This window comes from Sycon ciliatum, chromosome 3, assembly GCF_964019385.1.
Source record: "Sycon ciliatum chromosome 3, ocSycCili1.1, whole genome shotgun sequence".
Lineage (NCBI taxonomy): Eukaryota > Metazoa > Porifera > Calcarea > Leucosolenida > Sycettidae > Sycon > Sycon ciliatum.
In genome coordinates this window covers 767,403-780,264 of record NC_088645.1, presented here as the reverse complement: position 1 = coordinate 780,264, position 12,862 = coordinate 767,403, and the positions used below count along the sequence as shown (strand labels likewise).

At 50.1% G+C, this 12,862-nt stretch overlaps 1 protein-coding gene across 1 annotated transcript in view; it reads right to left on the bottom strand.

Moving 5' to 3' along the window:
• LOC135813187 (tripartite motif-containing protein 2-like) overlaps positions 1 to 12,862 on the bottom strand; it is a 238,245-nt gene that overhangs the window by 30,441 nt on the left and 194,942 nt on the right. Inside the window, exon 16 of the mRNA XM_065326404.1 lies at positions 2,777 to 2,914. Within this exon, the coding sequence (XP_065182476.1) occupies positions 2,777 to 2,914 (138 nt within the window). The remainder of the gene's footprint in view (positions 1 to 2,776; positions 2,915 to 12,862) is intronic.

The window sequence follows — 12,862 nt, the reverse complement described above, 5'->3', positions numbered from 1 at the left end:
CAAGTGCCGTCTCCGCCCTTGCACGAGTCGTCGCGAAAAGTGCTGAGTCGTCTGCAAACTGTGACTCAGTGGCAATGGCAACCGGATCCGTCCTGGTAGGCTTGCGGTAAAGGGTTATTGTCACCATCACAATGCCGGAACTCAAAACCAACACCGGGTACATCTCGGACTCGTCGCTGCCACACAGTCACCACCGCCCACATGAAGATGTTAAACAGCACAGGTGCCATGGTGCATCCCTGACGGAGACCATTCGTGACACGGATAGGGTCAGTTGTCGTGTTCTCCACCCGAACCACCGCCGACATGTCAGTGTGAAAGGAACGGATCACGGCAAGCATGGGAGCAGGGATACCCGCTCGGGATAAGACTTCCCACAGGCAATCAATCCCGAGGCACGGAATCATAGGCTTTCTTGAGGTCTATAAATACAAAGAAGCCTTTGCAGTCGTGCTTAATGGTCTTCTCGAGGAACTGCCGAACACTGAAAACCATATCTGTACAAGATCGGCCACGCCTGAAGCCACACTGAGACTCTGGGAAAAAATCCGCAGCCACGGACTGGAGACGAGTCTGGATGACGCTCGCCAGAACCTTGCCCACAACATCCAGCAGTGAGATACCCCGCCACTTATCACAGCGAGATAAATCCCTTTTCTTTGGGATGGGGACCAACGTGGCGTCCACCCACTCCTGCGGGACCACCCCAGCACGCCACACATCGCCAAACAGCTCCACAAGCTTGGCGGTGAGGTCAGGGCCACCCCTCTTCAGCATCTCAGGGAGGATGCCAGAGGCTCCAGCGGACTTGCCGTTCTGTAGGCGGGAGATAGCGCGCTGACTTCACGGAGAGTCGGCGCCTCAGCAAGATGATCAGCCTCCTGTCGCTGTGGGATGTCGTCCAGGGCATTGCGATTCCATGCACTTGCCACGTTGAGAACACCGTCAAAGTGTCTTCCCCACCGGTGGCTCTGCTCCTCTGGTGAACTGCAGATGTTACCGTTCTCATCCAGCACGGCGGAAGTGTGCACAGGGGCGAGGCCCCGGGTACAAGACTGGAGGTCGTGGATGCACTTCCATACGACCGCTCCATTGAATCTCGACTCTGTGGCCGCCTGTGCCTTTGCCTTTATCCAGTCTACCGTAGGCGAGGATATGAAAGCACACGCCCTGGATCTAGCCACCTTAAACGCTGTGTAGTGCGAGCAGCCGCGGCTCTGGCCACTACATAGCCAGTCGGTATAGCACCAATTTCGTTCATCTAGCAATGGCTGGATGGCTGACTCTGCCTCCCGAAACCAGTCTGGTTGGCGACGCCGGGTGATGCCCAAGACAGACGCCGCAGACTTGTCGATAGCCGCCTTGACGTTGGACCATTTCTGATCTATGTCGTGCTGTTCTTGCCATGTATCTACAAGCTCGGTTGCAATGGTAGCTTAATACCTTTTTGCAGGCAAAGGTGAGTCCGGGTCCGAGGTGCGCACCCGCAGCTGGGCAACATCATAACGGCGGCGCCGCACATTTGCCTGGTCGCGCTCCCGAACTAATCGTCCATACGGGAGTGCAAAAGTTAAACAGAGGAGTTGGTGGTCACTTCCACACTCAGCACTGCGCGCGACCGCAGTGTCCATACACCAACGGCGGTCCTCCTGGCGCACTAGAATGTAGTCGATACAGTGCCAGTTCAAAGTGCCTGGGTGCTGCCAAGTCCGCTTGAAGAGGTCTCGCTTGGGGAACCAGGTGTTACAAATACTCAACTGATTGAATGCAGCAAATGATAGCAGGTCAGCTCCTGAAGAGTTCAGTGCACCAAATCCATGCGAACCACATACAGTGGACCACTCATCACCCTGCTCACTAGATCCAACTCGAGCATTGAAATCGCCAAGCACTACACAATGGTCAGTCTGGGGTACATCGTACAGAGTGCGTTGTAGATCGTCATAAAATAGTTCCTTGCATGCCCGCGACGCAGCAAACGTTGGAGCATAAACGCTGACCAGAGTGAGCCAAACATCCGGTCCATCAGCTGCACAGTACTTCAAACGTACACTCACAATCTGAGAACTCACCGCGTTCCATACGCAGCCGCCAGCCCTCCACGCCGAAGTTGTATCACGATTCAAAACAAGAGCAACTCCCTCACCTCGACGTCGATTATCCTCTTCGCCAGGAGTGGGGCGGCCCGAACAGATCACAGTAAATCCGTTGACAGTGTAGATATTTTGTCCAAACCAGTGGGTTTCCTGCAGGCCTGCTGCCGCCACTTTCAGCCTTTTCAGTTCAGAAATAACTCGGTGAATTTTTTTGTCTTCCACGACGCGTCCAGAAACACAAGCAGTGTCGATGTCGCCGTCCCGCTCCACCAAGGATCTCACGTTCCATGAGCCCAAACACAGCAGGCAACGTCTCCCTCTCCCTCTCTTCTCTCTGACAGATTTCATCGCGCGATGTTGTGGAAATCCGCTCGGGGGCTTGTCAAACCTCCGCGAGCGGCGACGTCGGGTACAACTAAAAGTGACGGCACCAAATTGCCGTCCCGTCTCTCAGCTGTATGCTTCCCTCCGTCATGCGCTTTCCCTGGCCTAGAGGCGGCCCAAAGAGGGCCGCCTCAGGCCTCTGTGAAGTTTACAAAGGTCGAGGACTTGCAGTAAGCAGGAGCTCAAAAAAAGCACAACCGTCCCCAGTGAACACAGGGACAAAAAACACACACACACACACATACACACACATATACACACACATTATGGACATCCTCCTAGAACAATAGCCTAACCTGGATACGGTGATTGGACTGATCAACAAGCAGCAATCTGTCGTTGGACGAGACAATACCCACTGGGTTGTTGAACTGTCCTGGTCCACTTCCTATAGTACCAAACTTGTTCAACTGCCTTCCTCCTTTCTCAAACACCTATATGTTGATCATACAAATAGGCGCAATCACACACGCACACCCACCCACACACACCCCATACCATACATACATACCCAGACACATGCATGCTCTCTCACGCGTGCACACACACACGGAGACACACAGACACACACATATACACACAGATACACAAACACTTGCCTTTTGACATGTTGACCTTTTGACGCTGGAGGTCATGATAGTGATGCTACAACAGATGCTATAGCCACTTGTACCGGGACTGCACCATTCAATAGAATAATTGACCCGCGCTCTGCGAAAACCGACCTTAGGTGCTTCGTAATTTTTTCGAGAAAAAGAACAAAACGTCACGGTCTGTCGATTTTTGAAGATCACAAGGTGAGAGTCATGGCGGAACGAAGCAGAAGACAGTCGCTAGCTCAAATAATTGCTGTGGGCTTCTCCCAGAGGTTTCATCCGAACTCCTTTATGATGAATAGTCATTTTTTGGAATGGTCCAATCGCAGTTCTGATGACAGCAGTGCCAAGGAGAGTTGGATGTGGAATCGCAGGACGCTACGCAGATCGAGCTGGACCACCATGCGGTGGAGAATTTCGATCAGGCGTCAGTTTTGCCACCAGCCCAGCCCCTCAATGCCGGCAATAAACAGAGTGCAGACCAAGAAAAATCGGTTCAAGTACTGTCTACAATCCAGGAGGCGCGCGACAAGTTTGACAAGGGCTGTAGTTGTTCCGCACTGGTGCTGTTTCAAGAGCGTGACACTTGAAACCTTGCTTTACATTTACAGCGCACACAGCGCACATCCTGACCAAGTCAGAGCGCTGCTTGTGTGTAGGCGGAAAGCTAGAGGTGCTCAGGAGACGTGGTGAGGCTACCCAGCGCGTCCAGCATGCTGGAAGATGTGATAAGATGGGGCTCAACAATACTACTATGAACTACTAGTCAGTGGCTGGTGTGGAAGTCATGTACATGCATGTCAGGAAGTCTTTGTGTATGCCTCCAGCCCAGGATCAAGCCCTGGATGCTGAAATCTGTGCAGGCTGCTGTCAGTGCAAGGGAAATCAGCCCAACACAGGAATTGAATGAATTCTGGAATGCACTGCCTGTGGAAGATGTTGTGGAGCTGAAGCATTTTATAGAGCATTATGCTATAGCTCATGGCCTCCCTTAACCTGCAGATCCACATGGGCACAACAAGCCAGTACCAACCTACATGTATTTGCCCAGTATCACTACGAAGAAGCTTGTTCACCAGGCGTTCACAAAGCCTGGTGGCAAAGCTGCATACAGTATGTTTGGCAAGATTTGGAAAAGAGACTGCCATTATATCACCGATTATGAAACAATGTGTGCGGCAGATGTAGACATAACTAGATGTTCTACTACCAGTACCAGATAAAACTATCAATATCCTTTAACCTGGCATTGATCTGAGATTCTTCACTACTTTGCACCTGCCTCTACCCATCACTCTGGCTGGCATATCCTCATACAGAGCCAAATACCTCTTCCAGCAGATTCATGAGCAACACCATCCACAGAAGAGAGAAAGAATGATGTCTATCTCCACACCAGGAAGATCCAATGCCATCATAAACCTTTCCTTTTGAAGATTATGACATGCAGATTTATTCTGCAAAGTTTGGCTGCAATCATGCTGCTTGAATTCTCACAGCATTGACTCCAAAATTAAGCATAAAATCCAGGATTTTTGCTACTTTTCCTCAAAATACTGTAGGAAAAGTGCAAAGAAATTGTCATTGTATCTAACTGAATATGTATGCAATCCACCTCAAACTTCACCAGAAGTTGAAGAAAGGGTCATGGGTCAAGAATCCAGCACAAACTCAATTTCGCCAAAATAGCACCTAAGGTCGGTTTTCGCAGAGCGCTGGTCAGATTGCAAGGCTGAAGATTTGAACTCCGCTATTCAGCCTGGTCTACACCACACTGCAATTTAAAGTGGCTTTTTCTGGCTGATGAATCCCTACCTTTTGATCTTTTTCTTATTTCTATTCCACAGAAACATCACACCGCATACTCCGGCATGCACTGGTTGTTACCATGCAGCAGAATGAAGGAAAAGCCAGGAGGAGTCTGAGAAAAAGAAGAAAGACGTGTGTGACCATAATCTTCGTGAATCGAACCCGCCACCTCTTGATTGGAAATCGACCGAACTTAGAACTGCACCATATGAGACACACACGCACACACCTGGTCCTGGTCCTGGTAAACACTGCCATTACGGTCACGTGTCCCCTCGCGGGGCCGACAACATGGAAAACGACGCGCGACGGCAGAAAGTCGGCAGTCTGCCGAGAGATCAGGGACCATGTTCAATCGGCACGACGAGAGAGCAATCTCCGGCGGCTATGGATTTGGAATCCACGAGTAGAGCGGCAGCATCGGCCACAGGCCCCACAGTGGGCCTTGCAGCATGAGAGAGCGAGCCGCACACGCTGCGGCGGAGGAGTCGCCTGACCAGCAATGGTAGACACCGCCGCCCGGCACGGAGCCCGAGACGATGTCGCGGGGAGCATCTGGGAGTTGGGGCACTTGTGGACCGCCAAACCTCCGGCACTGCGGAACCAGCGCTCGCAGGAAGAACATTGTCGGCTACCTCTCTGTTCTGATACAGGTTTGCGGCACTCATCGAGGCATTTATGACGAGGCAAACCACTCCTGGAGAAGAGACAGCCACACTCGGCACAAGGTATCCGCAGGGGCTCACAAACGGGTTCGGGCGGGGGCAGAACACTGCAAGCGGCCCGCCATTCCCGTCTATCCTGGGCCAAGTCATACCATTCGTCGATGCCCAACGCCGCCAGATCCTTCCGCGCAGCATCGCGCCACCTTTTCCTCGGGCAGCACATTGGACGCACAGGATGTAGGGTGCCAAACAGTAGTTGAAGCGGGGCACACTCCTCATGCATTCGCACAACATGTCCAAGCCACTCCATGCGGCGCGATGTCAGCAGGCTGGGGATGTCACGGGGCTGACGCGGACTCCACCGCTCCAGAACATCAACCCTGGTCAGTCGTTCGTCCCAGACATTCCGCTGGCTGATACCCATCACGGAACGGATGCAGCGCAGATGGAAAGAGCACAGTGCATCAAGGTAGGGCTTCAACGGCACCCAACACTCAGCACAGTACAGAAGCAGAGACAGCACGCATGCCCCGTACACAAGCCGCTTCGTAGCAAGTGAGAGGTTGCTGTCAGTGAAAACCGGCTGGCGCAGGGCTCCAAATGCATGTGATGCACCGGCAATGCGCGAGCTGATATCTGGGGTAGATCGGCCATTCATGTGGAGGAGAGAGCCAAGATAACGGAAACTATCTACACACTCGACCACGTCACCCGCCACGTCCAGGGGCACCCGGCCTGCTTCCGCGAGTCCATATCCAGCAGCCATCACCTTTGTCTTGTCCAGGTTGACTGTCAAGCCGAAAGAATACGCTACATGTATGAATTGGTCAAGGGCCCGCTGTGCACCATCATGAGTGATGACGATTGACACCCACCCGCACGCCAAGCACACACACACACACATACACACACACACATACACATACCCACACACACACACACACACACACACACACACACACACACACACACACACACACACACACACACACACACACACACACACACACACACACATACACACACACTGTACTGTACTGTATTGACAGCTTCCCTAACGGGTCACGCCGCCCTCCACCCAAGCATGGGTATGATGAGCGGCAGTGGCAACAAAAACAAAAAACAGCAAGAAGAGAGAGATAGCAGGAGAAAGACAGCGATAGTAGTACATCTGGTGTGCGACGTATAGAAAAGAGAGATGACAAGACATACGAACAAAAAGGAAAAAATAAGTATTTGAACCTGTATTATTGCAGTTCCGAAATAATCAACCAGGTGATGGAGTGTGAGCACCCGAAGTCCCACCTGGACTCCACTGGAAGAACATTCCACGCAGGGATATCAGCGATAGGCCAAGCGTTGAAAAACAGCCATGAGGACACATCGTCTAGAAGTCCACCGGGCTCGAACTGAAATTGCAGCATCGTGCATGCATACATGTTCGCACGTGCAAGCGAGAAGCATGCAGATCCATCAGTACGAGTCATGCAATCAGCTCGATCGTAGTCAGAGCTGACCCTGCAGTGGGTTCTGTTGTCATGTACAGTGCTGACCCGCAGAGAAATCCAACCTCATGAATAGAGTATCGCCGCGTTCGAGTGCACAGACCAGTATGTGTAGTGTTAGGGCAGTGTAGTGCACAGACCAGTATGTGTAGTGTTAGGGCAGTGTAGTGCACAGACCAGTATGTGTAGTGTTAGGGCAGTGTAGTGCACAGACCAGTATGTGTAGTGTTAGGGCAGTGTAGTGCACAGACCAGTATGTGTAGTGTTAGGGCAGTGTAGTGCACAGACCAGTATGTGTAGTGTTAGGGCAGTGTAGTGCACAGACCAGTATGTGTAGTGTTAGGGCAGTGTAGTGCACAGACCAGTATGTGTAGTGTTAGGGCAGTGTAGTGCACAGACCAGTATGTGTAGTGTTAGGGCAGTGTAGTGCACAGACCAGTATGTGTAGTGTTAGGGCAGTGTAGTGCACAGACCAGTATGTGTAGTGCTAGGGCAGTGTAGTGCACAGACCAGTATGTGTAGTGTTAGGGCAGTGTAGTGCACAGACCAGTATGTGTAGTGTTAGGGCAGTGTAGTGCACAGACCAGTATGTGTAGTGTTAGGGCAGTGTAGTGCACAGACCAGTATGTGTAGTGTTAGGGCAGTGTAGTGCACAGACCAGTATGTGTAGTGTTAGGGCAGTGTAGTGCACAGACCAGTATGTGTGGTGTTAGGGCAGTGTAGTGCACAGACCAGTATGTGTAGTGTTAGGGCAGTGTAGTGCACAGACCAGTATGTGTAGTGTTAGGGCAGTGTAGTGCACAGACCAGTATGTGTAGTGTTAGGGCAGTGTAGTGCACAGACCAGTATGTGTAGTGTTAGGGCAGTGTAGTGCACAGACCAGTATGTGTAGTGTTAGGGCAGTGTAGTGCACAGACCAGTATGTGTAGTGCTAGGGCAGTGTAGTGCACAGACCAGTATGTGTAGTGTTAGGGCAGTGTAGTGCACAGACCAGTATGTGTAGTGTTAGGGCAGTGTAGTGCACAGACCAGTATGTGTAGTGTTAGGGCAGTGTAGTGCACAGACCAGTATGTGTAGTGTTAGGGCAGTGTAGTGCACAGACCAGTATGTGTAGTGTTAGGGCAGTGTAGTGCACAGACCAGTATGTGTAGTGTTAGGGCAGTGTAGTGCACAGACCAGTATGTGTAGTGCTAGGGCAGTGTAGTGCACAGACCAGTATGTGTAGTGTTAGGGCAGTGTAGTGCACAGACCAGTATGTGTAGTGTTAGGGCAGTGTAGTGCACAGACCAGTATGTGTAGTGTTAGGGCAGTGTAGTGCACAGACCAGTATGTGTAGTGTTAGGGCAGTGTAGTGCACAGACCAGTATGTGTAGTGTTAGGGCAGTGTAGTGCACAGACCAGTATGTGTAGTGTTAGGGCAGTGTAGTGCACAGACCAGTATGTGTAGTGTTAGGGCAGTGTAGTGCACAGACCAGTATGTGTAGTGTTAGGGCAGTGTAGTGCACAGACCAGTATGTGTAGTGTTAGGGCAGTGTAGTGCACAGACCAGTATGTGTAGTGTTAGGGCAGTGTTGTGCACAGACCAGTATGTGTAGTGTTAGGGCAGTGTAGTGCACAGACCAGTATGTGTAGTGTTAGGGCAGTATAGTGCACAGACCAGTATGTGTAGTGTTAGGGCAGTGAAGTGCACAGACCAGTATGTGTAGTGTTTGGGCAGTGTAGTGCACAGACCAGTATGTGTAGTGTTAGGGGCAGTGTAGTGTAGTGCACAGACCAGTATGTGTAGTGTTAGGGCAGTGAAGTGCACAGACCAGTATGTGTAGTGTTAGGGCAGTGTAGTGCACAGACCAGTATGTGTAGTGTTAGGGCACTGTAGTGCACAGACCAGTGTGTGTAGTGTTAGGGCAGTGTAGTGCACAGACCAGTATGTGTAGTGTTTGGGCAGTGTAGTGCACAGACCAGTATGTGTAGTGTTAGGGCAGTGTAGTGCACAGACCAGTATGTGTAGTGTTAGGGCAGTGTAGTGCACATACCAGTATGTGTAGTGTTACTGTTAGGGCAGTGTAGTGTAGTGCACAGACCAGTATGTGTAGTGTTAGGGCAGTGTAGTGCACAGACCAGTATGTGTAGTGTTAGGGCAGTGTAGTGCACATACCAGTATGTGTAGTGTTACTGTTAGGGCAGTGTAGTGTAGTGCACAGACCAGTATGTGTAGTGTTAGGGCAGTGTAGTGCACAGACCAGTATGTGTAGTGTTAGGGCAGTGTAGTGCACATACCAGTATGTGTAGTGTTACTGTTAGGGCAGTGTAGTGTAGTGCACAGACCAGTATGTGTAGTGCTAGGGCAGTGTAGTGCACAGACCAGTATGTGTAGTGTTAGGGCAGTGTAGTGCACAGACCAGTATGTGTAGTGTTAGGGCAGTGTAGTGCACAGACCAGTATGTGTAGTGTTAGGGCAGTGTAGTGCACAGACCAGTATGTGTAGTGTTAGGGCAGTGTAGTGCACAGACCAGTATGTGTAGTGTTAGGGCAGTGTAGTGCACAGACCAGTATGTGTAGTGTTAGGACAGTGTAGTGCACAGACCAGTATGTGTAGTGTTAGGGCAGTGTAGTGCACAGACCAGTATGTGTAGTGTTAGGGCAGTGTAGTGCACAGACCAGTATGTGTAGTGTTAGGGCAGTGTAGTGCACAGACCAGTTTGTGTAGTGTTAGGGCAGTGTAGTGCACAGACCAGTATGTGTAGTGTTAGGGCAGTGAAGTGCACAGACCAGTATGTGTAGTGTTTGGGCAGTGTAGTGCACAGACCAGTATGTGTAGTGTTAGGGCAGTGTAGTGTAGTGCACAGACCAGTATGTGTAGTGTTAGGGCAGTGTAGTGCACAGACCAGTATGTGTAGTGTTAGGGCAGTGAAGTGCACAGACCAGTATGTGTAGTGTTTGGGCAGTGTAGTGCACAGACCAGTATGTGTAGTGTTAGGGCAGTGTAGTGTAGTGCACAGACCAGTATGTGTAGTGTTAGGGCAGTGTAGCGCACAGACCAGTATGTGTAGTGTTAGGGCAGTGTAGTGCACAGACCAGTATGTGTAGTGTTAGGGCAGTGTAGTGCACAGACCAGTATGATTGTGTAGTGTTAGGGCAGTGTTGTGCACAGACCAGTATGTGTAGTGTTAGGGCAGTGTAGTGCACAGACCAGTATGTGTAGTGTTAGGGCAGTGTAGTGCACAGACCAGTATGTGTAGTGTTAGGGCAGTGAAGTGCACAGACCAGTATGTGTAGTGTTTGGGCAGTGTAGTGCACAGACCAGTATGTGTAGTGTTAGGGCAGTGTAGTGCACAGACCAGTATGTGTAGTGTTAGGGCAGTGTAGTGCACAGACCAGTATGTGTAGTGTTAGGGCAGTGTAGTGCACAGACCAGTATGTGTAGTGTTAGGGCAGTGTAGTGCACAGACCAGTATGTGTGGTGTTAGGGCAGTGTAGTGCACAGACCAGTATGTGTAGTGTTAGGGCAGTGTTGTGCACAGACCAGTATGTGTAGTGTTAGGGCAGTGTAGTGCACAGACCAGTATGTGTAGTGTTAGGGCAGTGTAGTGCACAGACCAGTATGTGTAGTGTTAGGGCAGTGTAGTGCACAGACCAGTATGTGTAGTGTTAGGGCAGTGTAGTGCACAGACCAGTATGTGTAGTGTTAGGGCAGTGTAGTGCACAGACCAGTATGTGTAGTGTTAGGGCAGTGTAGTGCACAGACCAGTATGTGTAGTGTTAGGGTAGTGTAGTGCCCAGACCAGTATGTGTAGTGTTAGGGCAGTGTAGTGCACAGACCAGTATGTGTAGTGTTAGGGCAGTGTAGTGCACAGACCAGTATGTGTAGTGTTTGGGCAGTGTAGTGCACAGACCAGTATGTGTAGTGCTAGGGCAGTGTAGTGCACAGATCAGTATGTGTAGTGCTAGGGCACTGTGTAGTGCACAGCAACGCTATTTTATTCATGAGGTTGGATTTCTCTTTGCCCAGCACTGTACAGTGTACTTGACATGTGCTAGGCTCAGAAAGTCTACACTGGATGACATCTAGAATACTTCAAGTAGAAGCGAGTGTGAAGCATGATCGCTAGATCCTCGCTTGGTCGTCTTTGAATCGTAGCTGCTAATTTAAAAGCGTTGTTTTCCGTGGGCGGGTTTCTTCGAAATGGGAAAGGCGGCAGTACTTTGCTTCAGTCAGAGCCAGTTCTTCTCATTGCTATATTGCAGCTTTCTAGAGAAAACCACTCTCCAGAAGAAGTTTTTGAGACTTACTTCAAGACTTACTGTTACTTGTCGGAGAGCAAGGTACAACTGATCAGTGGTAATACATTTCAACATGTTCATGGAGAAACTGAGCCTGAGGCTTGCACCTATCATTCAATGACCTCTAGACGATTAATTTTCACCACGGTCACATTAGTCATCTACACTATCGTGGAAAATTCGCTATAAACGGAACATGCTACTCCTAGTCGCAGGGTTTTATCACTGGCATGTGATGAGTCCGGGGTTCTTGTTTGCAATAGCTGAAAATCCGGGGGTTCTTGAACGTAGACTTATCCCACTGTCCTTACCAGTAAGTTTTGCTCCATGGTTGCTTCTAATAGATGATATGCCAAATAAGCGCTCGAAAAGTTGAGAGGGCATGCGATTGATGCGCCCAGGCTTAGCTTGTCAAGTGCACGGGATGTGCAAAGTACACGGATTTTAGGCTTGTTGCGCGCTTACGCGATCAGGTGCTGCACGTGCATGAATGGAATGCATGCAGTTCCACTGTTATTGCATTTTAGCATTCTGTCGGAGAAAATTTTCGGATGAAGAAAAGGAACTCTGACACCTTTGTGCATAGTTTGCTTTCAATTTTTCATTTTGATACCCGGATATGGCAGCAAGAAATAGTACATCAGCCATAGCTTCTCGTTTTGCGAACCCACCTGTGGGCGAAACGATTGCTAGATGGACTTTTGCTCAGCTGAAGACGTACATGTACGTGAGGGAGAGATACCGGTAGATGGAAAGCGAGATGATTTAATTTTGTTGCAGAGGTAAGACCGACAGATATTATTATTCCCAACGCCCCAGAGCTTAGGACGGGGGACAATGATGGCAGTCGGCTCCGAGCAGCGAAATGGCGATGAAAATCCGTTCCTCCTTCACTGGTCGCTACAGCAGCGAATACCTTGACACCATCTGCATCGGGAACAGAAGAAGCTGCTTCTCCGCTGAATCCATCAAATCATAGATGCTGCTCAACAAAAAGACGCAGAATTTCCCACCGAGGCCTGGAGCCATCGCTCGGAGGATTTGCTAAGTGGTGTTTCTGCTAGTGCTGTACTCCAGCATCTTCAGAATCGAGAAAGGTACCTAACGCCGGACACAGAAACCATTCGGGGATGAGTCCTTCTTCTCGCCATTCGTTTACAGTGTTGAGTGTTGCTTCCCAGAGCCAAAGAATTCTGGACCGCAGAGATACTTTGTCAAGGCTAAGTGTTGGGCATCTCAAAAGAAGAAGGAGAGCTAAGTGTGTGCTACAGTGCTAAAAGAAAAGCATGTACTCGAAGTGATGTCTGCATATTGCAGTTGCACTGCAGCATTGCATGCTCCTTCCACCACATTGTTGCATTGCTGCTGACCATCAACTATTGTGAGATGAAAGGTCAATACCTGGCAAATGCAACCTAGCAACAACAGCAATGGGGCACAAGGGCCAAGGAACATAGTTGCGCAAACCCTTATCAACCACCTGGGCATACTGACACTGGCAACATTGATTTGCCTTTGTACTGGGA